Below are 20,465 nucleotides of genomic sequence, written 5' to 3'. Positions count from 1 at the left end.
CCACCCGTTGCCAGTAGTGCAGATGTGTTTTACACACACATGCCCAGATGGTGACCCCTGTGGCATTATTAATGAGTTCCAGATGCCGGGCTTCCTTCTTTGCATGTATGTGCCTCGATTTCATGTATTTCATGTGTTTATTTATGAGGGACAGCATTCCTACATTTCATATATGGCAGTTACTATTTAAAATGAGAACTTTTAACTGCTCTGGAAATTGATAAAGAATCTTTTAAATTGATATGAAATGTGTCTCTCATTTCAAAATGACTAGCCATGCAATCATTGAATTCACAGAGCAAATTACTGAACTTTCCCTTCATATATTGAGAAAATATGGTGCTGGGTTACATTTTAAAGATAGTTAAGAAATAAAATATTTGCATACATAATACATTCTAATGATTTTTTGCTTTCTTTTCCTTTTTGATCTCCAAAGCCTATTTTTAAAAGTACAATGTCTGTACATTGAACATTGTTACTCACTATTAATTAAATCTAGGCATCAAGAGAAATTTGACATCTTCTAGAAATTGTTCATACTTATGGATCTACAGGAAGAGAACTGGTTTTATTAAAATATAGTCCAGCTGTAGCTCCAAACTATCATGGATTGTAACTCCATGGATTAGAAGAAATTGATTAGTCTTATATTTTGGCTTAGATCTAAAGTATAAAATATAAGAGCATAGTAGTTCCACTGAATTAAAATGAACCAACTCAAGTTTTTATTTTAAAAAACTCCAGTATTTTATGGGGAAATATAAAAATGAATCAAATTCTTAAAATAGAAAGAGGAAAAATGCAAATGACAGATGACCAGACTTTGAAAGATGAAGTTCATGTCCATTTCCTTCTTTACTACCAGAAGTAATGATCTTTTAAGTCAGCAAATGTATAATTTATGATAAAGAACTATCTCCAAAATCAGCTACAGAAAATAAATGACCAATATGCTGATAAGATTTTTGTTAAGGTGCTACACACTTTTTTTTTTTAAGACAGGGTCTAACTCTGTCACCCAGTGCAGTGTCATGATCTCAACTCACTGCAGCCTTGACCTCAAGGGCTCAGGTGGTCCTCCCACCTCAGCCTTCTGAGTAGCTGGGACTACAGGCACATACCACCATGCCTGGCTAATTTTTGTAGAGACAGGGTTTGGCCATGTTGCCCAGGCTGGTCTCAAGCTCCTGAGCTCAAGAAATCCATCCACCCCAGCCTCCCAAACTGCTGGGATTACAGGCATGAGCCACCACACCAGGCCATGGTGCTGCATACTTTTACTGTCAATAGCAGAGGGTCAAAGTTGGTGAATGCTTAAGTAAGCACATCTTGAGTCTTGGTTACTTAGCATATGGTTTCGGGTCCTCTTGAAAACTATTCTACTTCCTTAAGTAAAGCTTGTTTTTCCTATTTGTGTATGTGTATTTATCTCAATTACATAAATGTGCTAACTCATTCATTTTCCACACCCACAAAGTAGGATGGAAATTTAAAGCAGTTATCTGATAAATGGAGGCAAGATTAAAGAGTGGATTTTTTTCCCTGAAAGTATTCCTTGAAGTTAAAAAAACAAAAATTGAAGTTATAGGATTTGTTCCCGAACTCCTCAGATACTCACCTCAGACTTGCTCCGTGTGTGTTTTTGTTCAAGTGCATATCTATGATAACAACTCTAGGGTTCTCTGAAAGAAGATTCAGAGCAATTCTAAGAAGACTTCAGATCATTTATGAGGATGGAGCAATCAAAGGAGAATGGTGAGCCTGGGAAATGTCTTCTTATCTGACATTGAAAGAAGAATGGCTGTGGTCTTGCCTTTCTCATTTCTATCTTGAAGTCCTGTCCAAGAGCTTTGGTTATTGACCTTAGACTATTATCACCAAGACCTGTTTAAAGGATCCAACAATATATCCATAGACTCTTTTGTTCTAAGCCTCCCTTTTCTATTGCGAAGATTGAGAAGGTAAAGAAAACAAATGGCAGCAGCCTTTTTAATACTCAGGATGATGAATATGCAATAAGCAAGCTCTAACCACTCTTCCCACATTGCTGGCAGACTTCATTAACTGATTATAAGACTCTACCACTAAACAAGGATCCAGGCTCAGAATCCTCAACAGAGCGCTGCAGGCTACCACTAAAAATTAGTTAACGTACACCCTTGAGACAAAACCCTCTTTGCCGTTCCCCTTATGTTCATTCTGAGCAAATAAGAGGTGTTTAGTCTGAATGCGAGAAAACATGAAAGACCAAAGGATATTGCTATTGATTAAAGCTGTCTGCTTTTCCCAAGAGGGGTGACTAGCTGGTACTAGGCCTGCTTCGAGGAGTAGGAGTGTAGCTATGGTAACCATATCACATCAGTGACCCACAGACAGTCAGTTCACTCTGCCCTGCTCCCTGACCTATGGGAATGGGACCAGATTAAAGGACCCTCTGAAGGCTACTTGGACTCAGGTCAATGGCATAGATCACAAAGGGTTTATGCACCAAACGAACAGGAAACCTTGCAGAGTGCCCTGGGACTGCAGGCAGAAGACATCCCAGGGGCTTCTCTGAAACTCTGACCTCCACTTCCTCCTTTGACATTGCTGTCACTTTCGTATGGGTACATGACAGTAACAAAGCCCCTGGGCTCTGTGTAGTGCAGTATGGTTTTCAGAGTGCTTTCCATTCCTGATCTCGTTTGATCCCCGCCTCAGTGAGTGCAGGGAAGCAGTGCAAGCATCCGTACCCCCAATTATACAACTAAAGTGAGGCTCCCTTGTCCAAAATCACATCTCTATGGAGGCCCCAAAGGCCTTTAATCTAAAATTGTCAGATGAAAGGAAGTGACAGAGGGCGGGTATTTTGGATTGTTTCCCATTGGAATTTTCAGATAATTGTGCCCATACTCCCCATAGCCTGGCCTGTCTAGGGAAGCTTACAGTTTGATGGTGAACCAGTTGCATGGTACAGACATGATGGTGAAGGTGGTTCTCCCAGAGATGCTTCAGACTCATTTAATAGTGGAGATGCCATTCAGGCACTTGGTCATTGAAAGAGACTTCCTGTTCATTTCTCTGACAGCTGGTGACCTTGTTGCAGATGTGGGTTGTCCCCTTATATTTCACGATAAAATTATACTGGTGGCGGTTTCTGTCTATGTGGGGGATGTTCTCCGTTATTACCAGTTACATCCTCTTCAGAGCTACCCGAAAACCCCTCTCAGGAAGGACACCACGGTATGTATTCCATACATTCCTTCCCCAGGAGCCCCTTTATTTTAAATATTACAAAGCATATTTTATTGCCATTTTCCTGGGTTGGGGAGTGGGGGGGTTACATTTCTTTTACGTGTCTTTTACCTTTGGTAGCAAAACAATTGAGAAATTAGCTACACTGGTCTTAGTTTGTCTTCATTATTTAATGGCAATTCAGATATGCATGTAAAATTTATTACTTCAAATATTAGCTAGTGAAATGCAGAAGAAAGAAGTGAAACTATTGTTTAAAATTTCTAGAGCATTATTTGCAAGTTTATTTTTACCTCAGCATTTTTCTTTATTCCACTATAAGTTGTGTCACACATTTTAAAATAGAGCAAGAGTTGAAAGTTGTGTTTCAACCTGAAAACATGTAATAAATCATAAGTCATGGACAACTTATTACTCTAATAACAAATGATGGTTTAATATTCCAATGGTCACTTTAATTACCATTGTCAGCCTCCAAAGATTTGTATAACTCCATTGTATCATTCACAAATCCTTCCAAAGTGCTTATCATCACATACTGCGCCCACAGGCTTGCTTTTGCCCTCCCTGTTCTGTGGATAAAATCCATATCCTCATCATGATAAAACTGGAATGAGATAAAGTGTGTAAAATGTAAAATAGTGATAAAACAATGCTAAATTTGACCTTTTGGAAGAATAAATCATAAGCTTCAGTGAAATACTTTTATGATTATTTAGACATTTGTCTTCGTCCTCTAAAAAAGTAGGAAACACGTATATCAACTTTTCCTTCAAGTTAGGAGAAGGAAAAATATCCAATGAGAAATCAGATAAATAAATGTGATGATAAAAATGGATATCCAAATACATGAATTCATGTTATGAGTATTTTAGTTCAGTTCCACTAAACTAAAGAGGAAGAGGTCTGGGTGGTGGTAGGAGACCTTATAAACTGGCCAATTTGGGATCTTGGACAGCCCTTGTAGTGTCTGGCTTATCAATCGGTAAAGTGAATGTATGGTACCTTTCTCCTTAGAAAATATTCTAAGTTATTTAAGATTTGTGAAAGTGCTCTGAGTTTGGGATGAATCAAAATGTGCTTGTTTTCATCCCCTGGATATAATCTATGTTGTATTTCCATGAGAATGGTTCGCCTATCCACTGTAGAATGAATTACCCTATCTAAAGGCAGTGTCTTTGTGTACATCAGTTCGTGCAATGCAGAGGAACTTTATTACAAGAAATACCCAAATGCTGCCTCATTACCCTTTATGGCTTGCATATGTCCGCTCTCTTTCCCATGCCCAAAGCATGTCCTCTCAGCTTCTTCCTGCCTGCACAACTCCAAGCCCTAGAGGATAGTCTGAGAGTCAAGAGGCTCCACTGACTTTATAAAGCAAACTCAGCTGCCATTTGAAGAGACATCAGTGAGCAAGGTGAAGTAGGGCCTCTTCTAGAAGAGCAGTCAGGATGGAGCTCCTGTACATAAGAGGCAATAGGCCCCAGAATTACCATGGATCTTTGCTTAATTATTGTATTACGGGCGAGTCACATTTTAACTATCTTCCATTTGGAAGCAGAGGATTTCATTACAGGCTAGGGGAGCTGGATGAAGAAATCAGCATTGCTGTAGAAGGCAGACCCATGAGCAGTGGTCTCCAGCACCAGCAGTTCAAAGCCTACTGTTTCTCTTTGAGAGCACATCAAGCTCTTGTTTCAGGATGGGGTGCCCAAAGAAGGGGAAGTGAGTTTCCTCTCAACTACAGTTGGTTTGTCTGGCAAGCAGCGAAGTTCAGGGTCAGAAATAAGCCACACATGCGATGGCTCACGCCTGTAATCCCAGCACTTTGGGAGGCTGAGGTGGGTGGATCGCCTGAGGTCAGGAGCTTGAGACCAGCCTGGCCAACATGGTGAAGTCCTGTCTCAACTAAAAATACAAAAAGTAGCTGGGTGTGGTGGCAGGTGCTTGTAATCCCAGCTACTCGGGAGGCTGAGGCAGGAGAATCACTTGAACCCAGAGGCAAAGGTTGCAGTGAGCCAGGGTCACGCCACTGCACTCCAGCCTGGGCAACAGAGCAAGACTCCACCTCAAAAACAAAACAAAACAAAAACAAAACACACACACACACATACACACACTAGCCACAAAGAGCTGGGCTTGATCACATCGAATCCAGCCCAAGGCCAAGCTTTCCTTTTGGAGGCTGCTCTGAAGCAGTTAAACAATCTCCTATCTGGCTTATCTGCCTTACAGTGTAAGTCTGGGTAGCAAGGAAGTTCTGGACTCTACTGTTCCTGAAAATAGGTACCCGCAATAAGCAGGAAAATGGCAGGAGAAGTGGGGCTTGAGATTTGGAAAACCGAACACATCCATAACAGTGATATGACATATTGAGCATTTAGTGTGCCAAGTCAATAAACATCAATACATTAGCTCACACAACCTTCAGAACAACTTTAGGAGCTAGTGTTATCCTCATGTTATAAATTAGGCAATCATAGGAAGGAATGCCAAGTAAATTGACCAAAGTCCCATGGGCAGTAAGCAGCAAAGCCTTGGATCAGACCAAAGAACTACGTGGCTGCAAAGCTCCTGCTCCCAAAAGCATGCTATGGCTTCATTAATTCAACAAACCGCTTTGCACAGAGAAACCCTGCAGTTTAAAGGTTATTAGTCCTAGAACATCTCTAATGCTGGCGGAAGTTTGAGAGAGGCCCCTTAAGGCAGGGAAATGGGTCACCAGTGTGTGCGGAGTTCAAGGAACCATATTCTGGTACTGGCAGGTGTTGGGGGCCTAGTAGAGGGGACCCTCTCAGAGCTTGCCTGTTTCTCCACCATCACCACTTTTAGCAACATAAACTTCCGCCTTGATCTGGCTGCCCTGAGCAATGATCTAAACTGCTCAGTACTGACAAATGAAAAGAACCCATGGCTCAAGAGTCACTGTGGCAGAAAGACGCCAAAAGCCTTCTCTGGCTTCCTTTCGAGGCCACACAGCCTCACAGTAATTTCAGCCAACTTCTGCAGCCCATGCAAGTTTCTGTCTCCACGTAACTCACCCCTGCCCACTCCCCCACGCAGTTCACCCCTGCCCACTCCCCCACACAGCTCACCCCTGCCCGCTCCCCCACGTAGCTCACCCCTGCCCGCTCCCCCACGTAGCTCACCTCTGCCTGGTCCCCCACATAGCTCACCCCTGCCTACTCCCCCCTGGGGCAGGATCACACCTGGTGGAGTAGGTGGCAGCACAGACAGCCCTTGAATATCAGTTGCTTCAGGTGCAGAAGGTGGTTCACCATAGAAGTGATGTATATGACAACTCATTTCAGGAGCTAGCCCACAACCCATTTAAACCATGATGTTCAGAAGGTCCCTTCTGACTGGAACTCAGTGAAATAGAGCACCTATTAAAATCATATTGAAACCTTATGCTAGTAATATCATAGATCTTAAGTATTTGGTGCAATGGCTCCAACAGGGAGTGAGCTGGGAAAGGTGAGAGAGTCAGAGACAGGGCTCAGGACTTGGGGGTGAGAGGGTGGGGCTAAATATCTGGAGCGAGACTCTTAATGCAGTTTGGAGTGAAAAGCAGGAAAGAGACTCCAAGAGGATGTGCAGGGAAAGGGATGTGAGGCAAACAGGGCCTTCTGCCACTGCACACCCTTGTAAGCAGCTTTCTAGCCACCTCTTCATTTTCTTTGAGCAACAAAGATAAGTCCCCAGCTTTTCCATCCACTACCTCTTGTACCAATGGGCATAGCCCCTCTGCTGTGGCCCTCCAAGAATGGAACTGGGCTCCCAACCTCTTCCCCCATCCTCCTAGACATGAAGCTGTCACATGGTCCTTCTTGTAGTTTTTTTCTAAGGGCCTTTACTGCCAATGAAGAAGGAAACCAGCAGAGGGGAGGGCTTCCTTCTAGATTCTCTCCACTCACCCTCCATCCTCATCCTTTTCCTTCTCCACTTAGACCCTTTGGGAACAAGGAAAGGCCTTGGAAGGTCACAGAGGGTGCTGGGGTACACGCAGGACCCTTCCACACAGCAGAAGGAAATAGCCTGGGGCTCTCATCATTTCATCCCCTGGGCTAGGGGAGGGCTCTTTGGGTGGAGGGGACATGGGATGAGGGCTGGGCCCACTACTGGTGATATCTGCACTGGGGCTGGGGGAAAAGGGGCAACAGAACAAGAGGGAAGAAAAACTCCTGGGGAAGAAGTTCTGGACTCCCCTTTGACTTCTCATCCCACTTTTTGTTCACCTCCAAGGCACTCCTGCTGAAACCACTCAAGGTTAACCCTAGGACCAAATGAGAAGGGGGCGCTGTGGGGAGGCAGGGTCCCAGGAAGAGTAACCATTCCTGAAGGCTATTTTTAAGTGAAGCACATGAGGGACGTAGACAAATTTAAAAAGAATTCACATACGCATATACACAGAAACACATGAGCATGATAGTTCTATTCATATAATGCTTATTGCTATATACATCTGTGTTCTGTGTGTTATAAATTTACTTTTAGAAACTAAAAACTGATTTATAAGTCTTTGAAAAAGACAAAATATTTTATAATATTACTGTGTTTCTCCCCATTTTTCTGTGTTTCTGTGTTTCTGTGTTCTGTGTTTCTCCCCATTTTTCACTCCACAGATTGGTCTACAAATGGTTTCTTTTGATCTACAAACTCAGCTATGCATTTGGTGTTGTGGGTTACTTGGCGATCATGTTTACAATGTGTGGATTCAATCTGTTTTTCAAGTAAGTATCTCCAATTAAGACATTAATATCTCCAAGCACTTGCTTGGCGCACTCACCTGGTCATGTTCTCTTAATCCAGAAGCATCTGGCCCTACAATTTTCCATGCACACATGTTTTATAGTAGATATCCACACGTAGTCTTCTCTGGGGAAAACCAATAGAAAGGGAAGAAAGAAGCACCCTACAAAATAATTTTTTAAAATTAGGAGGTTTAAGGAGAATTTATATTTGGTCTGCAAATTTAAAAGATTACTATTAACAGTGGACCTACAATTGTGCTAGAGTAATTCTTACTGAACTAATTTCTCTTCTACAAAATTCTCAAGTACCTAGATCTCCTTTTATATATATCTTCTTATCTGAAACCTCTAGAATTATGTTGTCCAGTATAGTAGCCACTAGCTCATGTGACTACTGAACACCTAAAATATGAAATAAGATGTACTCTAAGTGTAAAATACATACTGAATTTCAAAGACTTACACAAAAAACATTTTCATATCAATTACATTTTGAAATGATAGTATTTAAATATATTGGTGAGATTAATTTCACCTGTTTTTTGTTGTTCTTTTTTGACTTATTAAATGCACCTACCAGAAAATTTAAAATTATATTTGTGGTTGTATTTACATTGGACAGCACTTCTCTCTTGAATTTGGTTTCTGATAGTCATGAAATGCCTTGTGTTGGGGATACTTGGAAAAGGAGGAAAAAGTGAGTGCTTCGAAATTGTAAGAGGCTGGGTGCCGTGGCTCATGCCTGTAATCCCAGCTACTTGGGAGGCAGAGGTGGGAGGATTGCTTGAGGCCAGGAGTTCAAGACCAGCCTGGTCAACATGGCCAGACCTCGTCTCAAAAATAATTTTAATTGGAAAAAAATATAAGCTGGGAAACCAAATAAATAAAAAAGATTTGAAGGATAGAAAACATGTCAATATCTATTGTTTAATAGTTGCGGAGTTTTAAAAAAGCAATTGAAAGACAAGTAAAGGTATAAAAGAGCAAGAAAGTCTAGGGAGAGATAAAGGAAGTAGGGATAACCACATCTTTGACCAACAGCTGTGCTCCCACTTAAGGTGGTTGCTGAGACATGCTGTGGATGGCATTCTCAGGGACACGACTGAGGCTGAGTAACCAGCCTGTGTCCTGGAAAGGGGACTGAAGACATACCACACAGCTATGGAAAGCAGCTCGAATACAAATCCCCCAGAATAGCTCTCACATCAAAGTTACTCTAAACTTCTGGGACCATAACGGAAATTGAAAAGGAGAGATCATCAACCCTTTACTCAGAAAACAGGGAAGGCAATTAGATGGAGAGTCAGCCCTGGGTGAAAGGGCTTTTCCTATGGTGGCACAGCAATCTGATTTTATAAGCATTTCATAAAACTTTCGGAGCAGGAGCACCTAACATTTTCTAGCAGGAAAGGGGTAGAAAGTAATTGTACAGATCTATTATTGCTAGGTTAGGATATAGAAAGACACTGTAATGTCTTTTTTAACATACTGTCTATACTGGTTTATTTTAGTGAACATAAAAATACTCATAAGGATTTTTTTGAAATCACTGGGAACGATAGCTGTTTCAAGATTATTACCTCATAAGATTTCAAGATCCTTGTTCATGAATTTTCCTACAGTAAGGCATACCAAAAACTTAACCCTTTAGAAAAGGAACTATTTTTTTTCACTACTTGATGATTATCATTGTATTAAGCTTTTTTCCTAGGGAGCCACAAGTGTGTTACTGTACTTTTTATCAATAAAATTATTGATACATATTTCCCTGGACATGGAGGAAAGATACTCTTCACTTCCCCCACTGTCCTAATTCTCAGATATACCCAGACAAATCTTGAAAGGATCAAGCTACCGCCTGTGTTGGAAGCCTCAGTTCATACCACCCAAAAATCTGTACCTTCTAAATCTACAAAGCTGTCTGCCTTCACCATTTCTTCCTGCAATGAGCAGAAAACAGAAATAGGTTTTAGAGAGAGACTACCCAACTCTTGTCCACATTTTCCTCCCTTCCCTGAATCAATCAGAACCACCAAGGCTCACCACTGATATTTGAGATTGTTTTATAGATAGAGCAAACCAAATGTGCAATTATTTAGATTCATAAATTAAATTTAGGGCAAATTATTCACTTTTAAAAGAGATCTTTCCCTTAAGAAAAAAAAACTTGCTGGGGGGATGATCACAAAGAATCCTGGTATAATTGAAATATGATTTAACTTGCAAAAAGTTTTTTTCAGTTAATACATAGCAACTCTGGCATGGTAATCAAGGGCTTCAAGATGTGAGCTTGATTTGTGGCTTTGTGAGGTACCAATTGTTGTGTCAAGCAAATAATGTTTTCTAAGTCTCCATGTTTTCACATGCAAAGTGGTGGTGATAATATCTATCTCAAGCACTTGTTAGGAAAGATCATTAGAAAGTATTTTATAAAAATCTAAATTCTACAGCAGACATACTCAATCCTTGCTGTGTTAAAGAATCAATCACTTAACAAGCTCTTTAAAAATACTGCTCTCCAGACCCCAACCCAGATTAACTAAACTCCAGTCCTTGGTGGTGGGCCCATATGTTAATGCGCTTTTAAATCTTCCCAGGTGATTCTAATATATGTTTAGGGCTAAGAACTATTGCTCTAGTGGTTTTAATGTTAGCTGCCCATTGGAGTTACCTGGGGTGTGGCCTGGAGATGGAAACTGTTACAAGCTGCTGAGGCCTACCTACAGCTGAGCCTGAAACCACTGGTCAGAGTCAGCTTGTCTAGGCACTGCAGTCCTAAGAAGCACTTGAAGGCTATCTCAAGAATTCCTTTGTCCAGTTGGCACTGAGTGCTACAATTTGAGGGATATTCAGAGAATTTTAAATTATTTCATTTAAAAAAGAAAAATCAAACAAATAAATGAAAAAAAAAATACCCACAAGGTTCTCTTAGATACCATCAACAGGAAATATTTTCCAAACTCCAGCTGTTTGGAAATATGCCGCATTCTTATTTCCTTATACTGTTGTTTTCAATAGAATCAAAGCTAGAGATTCCATGGATTTTGGCATTGTGTCTTTGTTCTACGGCCTCTACTATGGAGTAATGGGGAGAGACTTTGCCGAGATCTGCTCAGACTACATGGCTTCCACTATAGGGGTAAGCGTTGCTTTCATTTTCTGAAACCACGTATGACACAAAGAGAAATGGTCTCATCTTACATGTCTGCATCCATTTTCAGAAACAAATAAGTCTTTCTCCATATACTGATTATTGTTTCCTTTGGAACTCTTTTGGTTCACCTAGCCCAATTGCTCCCTGGATTCTCCTTTCATCAAAAAATTCTTTGTTAATTAATTGGAAAATACATGTCTTATGTATATAGAATACTTGTGCAATAAGGCATCTTTTAAAATAAAATATGCGAATTATTTATGTTATTGTATCTAGCATACTCCAATTGCCAACATTTAAGGATTAGTAAAACATTAACAATAACTAAAACCTTTTAGCTCTGTCTGAAACCCTGCCTAATGCAAATACAAACTATATTTGATGATGCATAAAACAGTTCAGAATCAACAGTGCCTCTGGGTAATACTTATTATAAATACCAGTCACATTATATAGCATCTGAAGAAGATATAAAAAGTATGCTAGATGTATTCTGACTCTATACTGTTACCTAGAATTTTTTTAATCCCTAACAGTTGTTTTTCTTTTCTTTTTTTGAACTCTTTTAAGATTAAAATTCAGAATGGACATACTTTGTAGTTAGATGTATTCCTGATTCAGATATCAGGGGCATTTATCTATGTCTGACTCTTGCATATCTCTTAAAAACTTACAAACTAAAGGCTCTAGGGATGACTTAGTAGTTTCAAGAATTCCACATCTCTGTCCTCTACATGTGTCTCCTGGTACACAGCCAGATGTGAAGTAGAAAAACCAGTGTAAAGCAAAGACATGGAAACAACCCATCAATGATAGACTGGAAAAAGAAAGTGTGGTACGTATACACCATGGAATACTATGCAGCCATAAAAAAGAATGAGATCATGTCCTTTGCAGGGACATGGATGGAGCTGGAAGCCATTATCCTCAGCAAACTAACACAGGAACAGAAAACCGAAGACTGCCTATTCTCACTTGTACATGGGAGCTGAACAATGAGAACACATGGACACAGAGAGGGAAACAACACACACTGGGGCCTATCGGGAGGGGGAGGGAGAGCATCAGGAAAAATAGCTAATGCATGTGGGTCTTAGTACCTAGCTGATGGGTTGACAGGTGCAGCAAACCACCATGGTACATGTTTACCTATGCAACAAACCTGCATGTGTATCCTGGAATTTTAAATTTAATTTTTTTAAAAAAAGAAAAAAACAGTGTAAGTAGCAAGAAAAGGGTGAACTTCTGGACTGCTCCCTCCATTTCTGGAGCAGGACCTAAGTGGCTATGACCTTGACTTCCTCCCCACAGCAATTGTCCATCCCCTCCACCATAGGCTCTATCTTACTCTTTTCCTAAAACCTGCAGCCCAAATTCTGTGGTGAAATGCTGGAACAATACAACTGCCTTTCTTATAAAGTTTAATGTGAGCACAGGAAAGAGTATTTTTATTCCCAGTTTCTCCAAGAAAAAACAGAAGTTATACCCCTTGGAAAATTCCCAAAACCTCTTGTGTTTATGGGCAGAAAAGGAAGATTAGAATTATACGTGGCTGTTCTCAAGTGGACCAAGAAGAAGAGACTTTACCTGGCAAGACAACCAAGTCTTTAAGCACCAGCTTTTGGGAAACTTCTCACCTGATCCAACCCGACCAGTTCTTAACATTTTGTCATCCTGTCTGTTTATTCCAGCTACCAAATCTATAAAAACCACTGCCTCAAGCCATTGGTACAGCCACCAGTGATTTGGATTAATAAGGGGTGTGTGTGTGTGTGTCCACAGACACTTGTGCATGTGCTTGTGACTGAGGTAAGGACATACAGTCTCCATTCCCGTATCAGTGCCTAAGCCCCACACCAAAGCAAGTAAATCAGAATCTCTGGGAGTAGATCCAGTGCATCTGCTTCCAAAAAAAAACAAACAAACAAACAAACAAACAAAAAAAACTCCTTAGGAAAAGGAATGAGCTATTAAGCCATCCAAAACCATGGAGTGAATCTTAAATGCATGTTGCTGAGTGAGAGAAGCCAGTCTGAAAAGGCTCCATCCTGTATGACTGCATTTATCTGACATTTTAGAAAAGGCGCAACTATAGAGTTGCTAAACAGATCCATGGTTGCCAAGGCTTTAGGGAAGGAGCGTGGTTGAATAGGTGAAGCACAGGAAATTTAGAGTGGTGAAACTCTTCTGTGTGATACGATAATGGTGGATACACAACACTATACATTTCTCAAAATCCATAGAAAGTGTGAACCTTAAATTTATGCAAATTTTAAAAATAATTTAGGAAGTCAGAGAATCCAAGGATAGAATTGAGATCATGCCAAAAGAATCTAACCATATTACAAATGTATGAAATAACGTCATTGAAAGGGGTGGGAAAAAAGGTGCTGACCTAAGTAACTTTGAAATGAATGGAGATCATAAGACTAAAAACAAAAGAAACTGTGGCATAAGCACTGTACTCTAGTTGATAAAGTTATTGCTGTCAAGTCTATGGGTTAACAATTTTGATACCACCATACATGTATTCTGTAACTGTAATTGTTTAGCTTAATATCGATATACATGGATAGATATAGAAATATTTACAGATATGTATGTGTGTGTGTGTGTGTGTGTATCTGTGTGTGTGTGTTAGTATATACAGATGAATTCCTTTTTCTGTCAGCTAAGAGGTCCTAGGGGCAATGACACTCCAGCAACAATGAACATACATAGTGTCCAGATCTTGTTTTCTAATATCATTCTACAATAAAAGGAACTGGGGCTCCTTGAAGAAATGGCTCATTATAGGTCTGGGCAAAGAATACACAATATAAGCCTGGAGCATCTCGTAGTGACCAAAAGCAAGAAAATGCTAAAAACAAAACAAAAGAACTCCACAGTGATTGGGGATATGTCAAAGAGACACAGGAGCCAACTGAAAGAGCTCCCAATGGCCAAAGCTGGAATTTGAGCAACAAAATAGTAATAGTAGTAGTATTGGGTTATAACCCAAAGCATAAAATAAATATCCTTGAGTCCACGTTGATATCAAATAAATGATTGAATAAATAAATAAGTGGAAGAGTCAAATCTGTGCAAAAGAACTCCACATAATTTATATAAATTCTCCTCCCTTAACGAGGTTGTGATGATTAAATTTTAGAGTCAGTTTGCCTAGGCTATGATACCCACTTGTTTGGTAAAATCACTAGTCTACATGTTGATGCAAAGGTATTTTGCAGATATGATTAATATCTATAATCAATTGACTTTACGTGAAGGCGATTACCCTTAATATTCTACATAGACCTCAGCCAATCAGTCGAAGGCCTTAAAAGCAAAAACTGAGGCTTCCTAGAGAAAAAGGAGTTCTACCTCAAGACTGCAACATCAATCTTGCCAGAGTTTCCAGCCTGCTGGCCTGCCAACCTGCTCTGCAAATTTCTGACTTGCCCACAAATGTGTGGGCCAATTCCTTAAAATCAATCTAATAATCATATAGGGAAACTAGATATGTGGTATATAGCCAATCTCTGTAATATTTTTGTATCTTTTCTTTAAATCTAAAACTATTATAAAATAATTTTCTTTGGGAAAAAAAAAGCTTCCTAGGGATTCTAATATGCTGCCAATGTTGAGAACCACTCCTTATCCACAGTACGGGAAGATGCAGATATCCCCAAGTAAAGTTCTAAATGCATTGCCTTCCAATGGTGATTGCTCAGCATGCACCCAATAAAAACATGGGGATTTAAATGATGGAGAGATGCCTCGGTTTACTCCAGAGATCTGAATCAGAATCTCCAGGACAATAAAGGGAAGGGCCAATCTATGGATTAAACTCAAAGGCTTCCTCTGAAGCTTCCTCTTAACTCCAGCCCTGGATAAAAACGATTCCTGTGAAAGGATTCCTCAATGTGGAGGTTAGATGAGAAGTTATAATTGGCAATGTGCTTTGGGTCCATTTGGAATTCAACGAGTTTTTGCCTGGAAACCTTAACCCCTCTGTAGCATTCTTCTTACAGGAAATGGTGTCTCACATTCTAAACTATCTTAGAAGCAGTGGAGATTCTTTTTTTTTTTTTTTTTTTTTTTTTTTTTTGAGACAGAGTCTTGCTCTGTCACCCAGGCTAGAGTGCAGTGGCACAATCTCAGCTCACTGCAACCTCCGCCTCCCGGGTTCAACCGATTCTCCTGCCTCAGCCTCCCAAGTAGCTGGGATTACAGGCACCCACCACCGCACCTGGCTAATTTTTTTGTATTTTTAGTAGAGACAAGGTTTCACCCCGTTGGCCACGCTGGTCTCGAACTCCTGACCTTGTGATCCACCTGCCTCAGCCTCCCAAAGTGCCGGGATTACAGGCATGAGCCACCATGCCCGGCCGCAGTGGAGATTCTATGTGCCAAGGGCTGCCTGTCCCAGTGCCTGGCAGTGGCTTCCTGCATTCAGAGAGTGGCATGTGCTCTCCTTTCCGACTGTGCTCTGTCCATTTCCTCTGATAGTTCTACAGTGTCAGCGGGTTGCCTACAAGGAGCTTATCGGACAATATCTGTGCAGTCTGTGGGCAGAAGATCATTGTGGAGCTTGATGAAGAAGGGCTCATTGAAAACACCTACCAGCTTTCCTGTAATCATGTGTATCCTTTTCAAAGGAAATTGTTTGGGCTTCATCAAACCTCCTTCTTTCCTCCTTCTCCTCCTCCTCCTGTCCCCATCTCCTCCATCTTGCTTACCTTCCATGCCCAAACCCCAGTCCTTTATCCTCCAGCCCAGTCGAGTCTTCCTGTTTGTCCCTGCTGAATAATGAACTGCTAATTAAGGTGAACCTCCTCCTCCAGTAATTTCCTTTCTAAAGAGGACTGTTAATGCCACATAGACAGGAAGGCAGTATCTGAGCAGGGTGCTGGCAGGGGAAATTGGTTGAAGTCATAAGTGAGCAGATAGCCAAGAAAGATCAGGGAAAGAAGGGGTTTGGAGGTGAGAAAAAGAGTGAAGTATCAGGTGCAGGGGGAACTTAAGACTATCCAAGTGGAGCCCAAGGTCTGAATCTTAGCAGATCAAGAAATACAAAGAGTGCTTTGCCTAGAAATAATCCTAGGAACCTACCTGTGGCAACAGTAGTCTTGGGGGCAGCCAAGGGAGGAAACCAAGCCTTCTTCTCAGCTTCAGTCTTTAGAAGAAGATACAGCCACAGGCAGCAAGACACCTTGGATTACAAAAGCAGGGACCAAAATTTGGACATTTGTTCTTGGACCATGGGCTCCTCCACCAATGGGTTCTATCCCAAATAGCTATCCATTGGCTGAGGGATCCTCATATGATAGGTACCAGACAGCCTGAGCCTGGAAACCAGCATTCTATGGGAACTCCAGTAACCATTAAGGAAAGCCTCAATGTGCTGAAAAATGCTGGCATCGAGACCCCTGAACAAATCAACCTGTGTTGCCTGAACATGTATGGACACTACTTTTGCTATGGATACCAAAGTTAGGCTTAGGTTGGCCAATCATCAGTATTTTAATTCTTCCTAAATACAAAAAAGGGTATCATTTATCTTTATTTTATAGTACAGTATCAATTTAATAATGTCATCGCTATGTACCCAGTTAGTTCAAAGCTCTGGCATTATGAAATGGTTAAACCATCTGTCTTTTGCCTAAAGCCCACTTAATTTAGTCAGTCATACCTCGGTGTCCAGTACCTATGATTCAATTCTGTTTAATCTGGACAGTTTCCACTTATTCAATCCTGAGAGTAAAACCTGGACCAAATGCATCTCAAAAGTAATAGGAGCCTTTACTCCAACACATAAGCCTTAAAATCTTAAGGGAAGAAACACAAAGATACCCCATATGGATTTCTGTAGTGGTTTTTTCAGTGTGATACCTTTCCCAAAAAACTCATTCTTTGTAGCAATTTTCCAAGTCTGGCCCTAGTTTTAAATATGATTTATTTTTCAAATGTTGGAACAGAGCCCCTTCTGCCATTTGCAAGTGGAAATGTTTTCTCTCTCCACCTTTAAAAGCCCTTAGGGATTGTTGTACATGTGTGCATATATAATCTAAAATGTAGTCACCTTTAAATTTGCTTTTCAGGGAGTATTATTAATGGCCCATTTTAGCATGAGTCATATTAGTGAGAAATGGGCAAATATGAGTCATATTAACAAGGATGGGTTATCTGAGTCTTGCTCTGCAGCAGTTCTGCCAGTGTGCAAGTTTTTCAGCATTGAGATTTTGAAAATGAAAAAGAACATTAGAGAGAATGTGGACATTTCCGTGCTGGCTTAATGGTCCCTGAATTCTATACCTCTGTGGAAGATGGGGCTGTATTCCAGCCCTTTTGAATGAAAGGCTGTTTGAGTTTTGGTTCAAAATCTTCGTTATAATACACCACTTTATTTTAAAGCATATTACAAAAATGACCCCAATTCCAAGAACATAAAATAATGGAAACTCCTGGTTACATTGAAATTTAATACTGAGGAGTTATATACATGGCCTTGACTTGCTACACCTCCAAGCTCCTCCATTTGTTAGGGAGGGAACTTCTACATCGTTGCTGTTCACCTGGGTGTGTAGCAGGCCAGTCAGAAGATCATGTGATCTTGGCCCAGAAAGTCACATTGGGACCAACGATTGTAGAAATAAACAAATCAGTAGGATGGATTTCATTATAGTTCATTTTGCCCAAATCCATAGTATCAGGGAACATGGAAATATATATTCCCAAAAATAATCAGTTTTGAAAGAGTCATTCAAATGTTCATTCAATAAATATTTCTTAGGCATGGCTTAAGGTGCTGAGGACACTGAAATGAATGAGACATAGTCCTACAGGTAACACATGGTCTAGGAGAAACATGTAAGTACCAAAAGTCCTGCTACACTAGAGTAAGTCCGTGGTGCTGTGAGAGCACATAGGGTTCACTCAAGTTTGGGGACAAAGGGTCAGACTTTCTGGACCAGGAGACGTATACAAATGGATCTGTAAATGCCTAGAGTTTGAGAAGTTAAGTTTAGTAGGTATATATTCTATTAAAAATAATTGGCTCCTTATCAGTACTTTTAAAAGTCAAGAAAAAAAATTATGAAGTTAATGGAAATATTTGTAACTTTATGACCACAAATAATTTTAACTTGTCTAAGTGCCTAAGACAAGTCTGATTACATGAAGCTAAAGAATAATGCACAAAAAGTAGAACAGAGAAATGCTACGGTAAATGCATGAGAAACGCACAATAACAAGGTGGGGAAATATAACAATACACTTATGGAAGACATCACTGTAAAGGAAAAAAAAAAAAAGGACTCATATTCTTTATCTAATCTAATTCTTACCAGAATCAAGTGAGGCAAGAAGGCCAAGAAGCTAAGTAAATTCCTCAGGGTCATAAAGCGAATGCAGCTGTGACTCAAGGCTCACTGTCATTGTCAGGTCCCTTACAGAACCTCCCGAAAAAAGCGATGTGCCTCATCAAGTCATGACTCCACCACTAGACCCTGAAGATGGGACCATTCCATGCCATCATGAACCAGACATTGCCTTTTCATGTCTAGAAGCCTCCCTAACAAGATGCTTCAGCTTTCATGAATTCTGCATCCGAGGTTGGTGTATCGTTGGGAAAAAGCAGACTTGCCCTTACTGCAAAGAGAAAGTTGATTTGAAGAGGATGATCAGTAATCCATATCCTTTAAACAAAAAGGTTACAAGAGATTATCTTGAATGTTTCTGGGGATATATTCTTCAATGAAAACTTTCAGTGTTTTTGTATAGTTCCAGCAGAAAATTTTTTGTTTTCCCTAACCACCTATTTCAAAATGACTTATGGTCTCTTTTCTCCTCTGTGCCTATATTACTAATCTGGTTAGAAAGTTAAATGCCAGAAAACATTCCACTCTTTATGTTCTATATTTTCCACATTAAGGGCTGTAGTGGAAATGTGATGAGACACTGCAAAAAATAGGTAAAATATATGGAAGAATATTCAGGATGGATGGATGGATGAATAAATGGGTGAACTGGATGTGTGGGTAGATAGGTGCATAAATAGAAAAATTGGAATTGAAATTTTAAGAGCCAAAATGTGAACTAGAGTACAGAAAACTATTTTTAAAATATGTTAGGGTGTACCAGATTTTATTATTCCCAGAAATGAGTAGGTATTTCCCCGTTTGGATTTTGGCTTTTTAAATTCCATGCCATGCATCATCTCTTCTTAGGCCAAACACTAGTGATAACAATATTGAAAATAAATAAAGATTTACAGAGTTGGTCAGCTTCTGGCAGCCACTGAGATTTGTATAGACATCAGAGATGCGCAACAGAATAAATTCAAGTCACATTAAGGTCGCAGGAAGGTAATGGCCCCCATCAGGAGCTAACTAGAAAGACTTTGTCTTCAACCTCACTATCTCAAGACCATAGTATATCTCGTTCAGGAAGCAGGGTGGGAATGGAATTAAAACATATCCTCCCTTAAGCAGAAGAGTCCTGAAAGGTTGGCATCAACCTGCCAAGTACCATCTCTTCTCTAAGAGACAGCCTTTCTGTACTTTCTAAGTAACAGCTAAATTTTACAATGCTAAAGGAATCACCTTCCTTGCTTCCTGCTCCCCTGTTCCTCACCAACCCTATACGTATGGTTTAACAATGGCTACTGGCAGCAATGCCCTCATCTCTGGGCACTGCAGATCAGGGAGGGATTCAAGGAGGGCATCAGAGAAGGAGGCAACATCAGTGGATCTTTGGGTCTCAAGGCCCATACCATTGCAAGAGACCACCCTCTGCAGTGCCCACTCCATCCACAGACCTGGCCTTTCTCGGTGAGTCAGTGCCACTCAAGCCCAACTCAAGGCTAAAAGTGTGTGATGATCCTTCCACCTTCCTGTTCATCCACTGTCCTGGAATTCCTCTTCTAAAATGAGGATACCAAGTCCAGAACAGTTTTTGGTTATTAACCTATAAAACCTCAATGCATAAATCTTTGTTATAAAATTGGTGATAATATGATCATAAATGTCACCTCAAGTGATACTTTAACAAAGGGTAATTCATTTCTTTATGTAGTCTTGAGAAAATAAACTGTTGAATAAAACATGTACTACTCTTTTATTGAGACTCAATATAAGAAAAAACTACATGTGAAAAAGCTGTCATTTTGTTTGTAAAATTGTTGTCAGAGACACTATGCATTCATTAAGCTCCCTAGCACAGTTTATCAAAGACAGCAGAAAAAGGTCTCTCTTATCTGATGAACCAGTGTTATTCTTCGTAATATACAATGGGTTCATTCTGATGTATGACTACAGGAAAGCCCAGAGCTGTTTTTG

The 20,465-nt window shown here is 40.3% G+C and overlaps 1 protein-coding gene across 4 annotated transcripts in view; it reads left to right on the top strand.

Moving 5' to 3' along the window:
- The window catches only part of RNF175 (ring finger protein 175), a 49,673-nt gene that overhangs the window by 28,551 nt on the left and 657 nt on the right, over positions 1 to 20,465 (top strand). For 3 of the 4 annotated variants that reach the window (XM_063809152.1, XM_001155746.6, XM_009448422.3), the window contains 5 exons: positions 3,071 to 3,225; positions 7,863 to 7,970; positions 11,010 to 11,130; positions 15,637 to 15,770; positions 18,718 to 18,819. In XM_063809152.1, the coding sequence (XP_063665222.1) occupies positions 3,071 to 3,225; positions 7,863 to 7,970; positions 11,010 to 11,130; positions 15,637 to 15,770; positions 18,718 to 18,819 (620 nt within the window). The remainder of the gene's footprint in view (positions 1 to 3,070; positions 3,226 to 7,862; positions 7,971 to 11,009; positions 11,131 to 15,636; positions 15,771 to 18,717; positions 18,820 to 20,465) is intronic. The other variant, XM_016952427.2, reaches the window with a different exon arrangement.

The sequence above is a fragment of the Pan troglodytes genome, chromosome 3 (assembly GCF_028858775.2).
Source record: "Pan troglodytes isolate AG18354 chromosome 3, NHGRI_mPanTro3-v2.0_pri, whole genome shotgun sequence".
Taxonomy (NCBI): domain Eukaryota; kingdom Metazoa; phylum Chordata; class Mammalia; order Primates; family Hominidae; genus Pan; species Pan troglodytes.
This window is presented reverse-complemented; position numbering and strand designations above follow the sequence as displayed.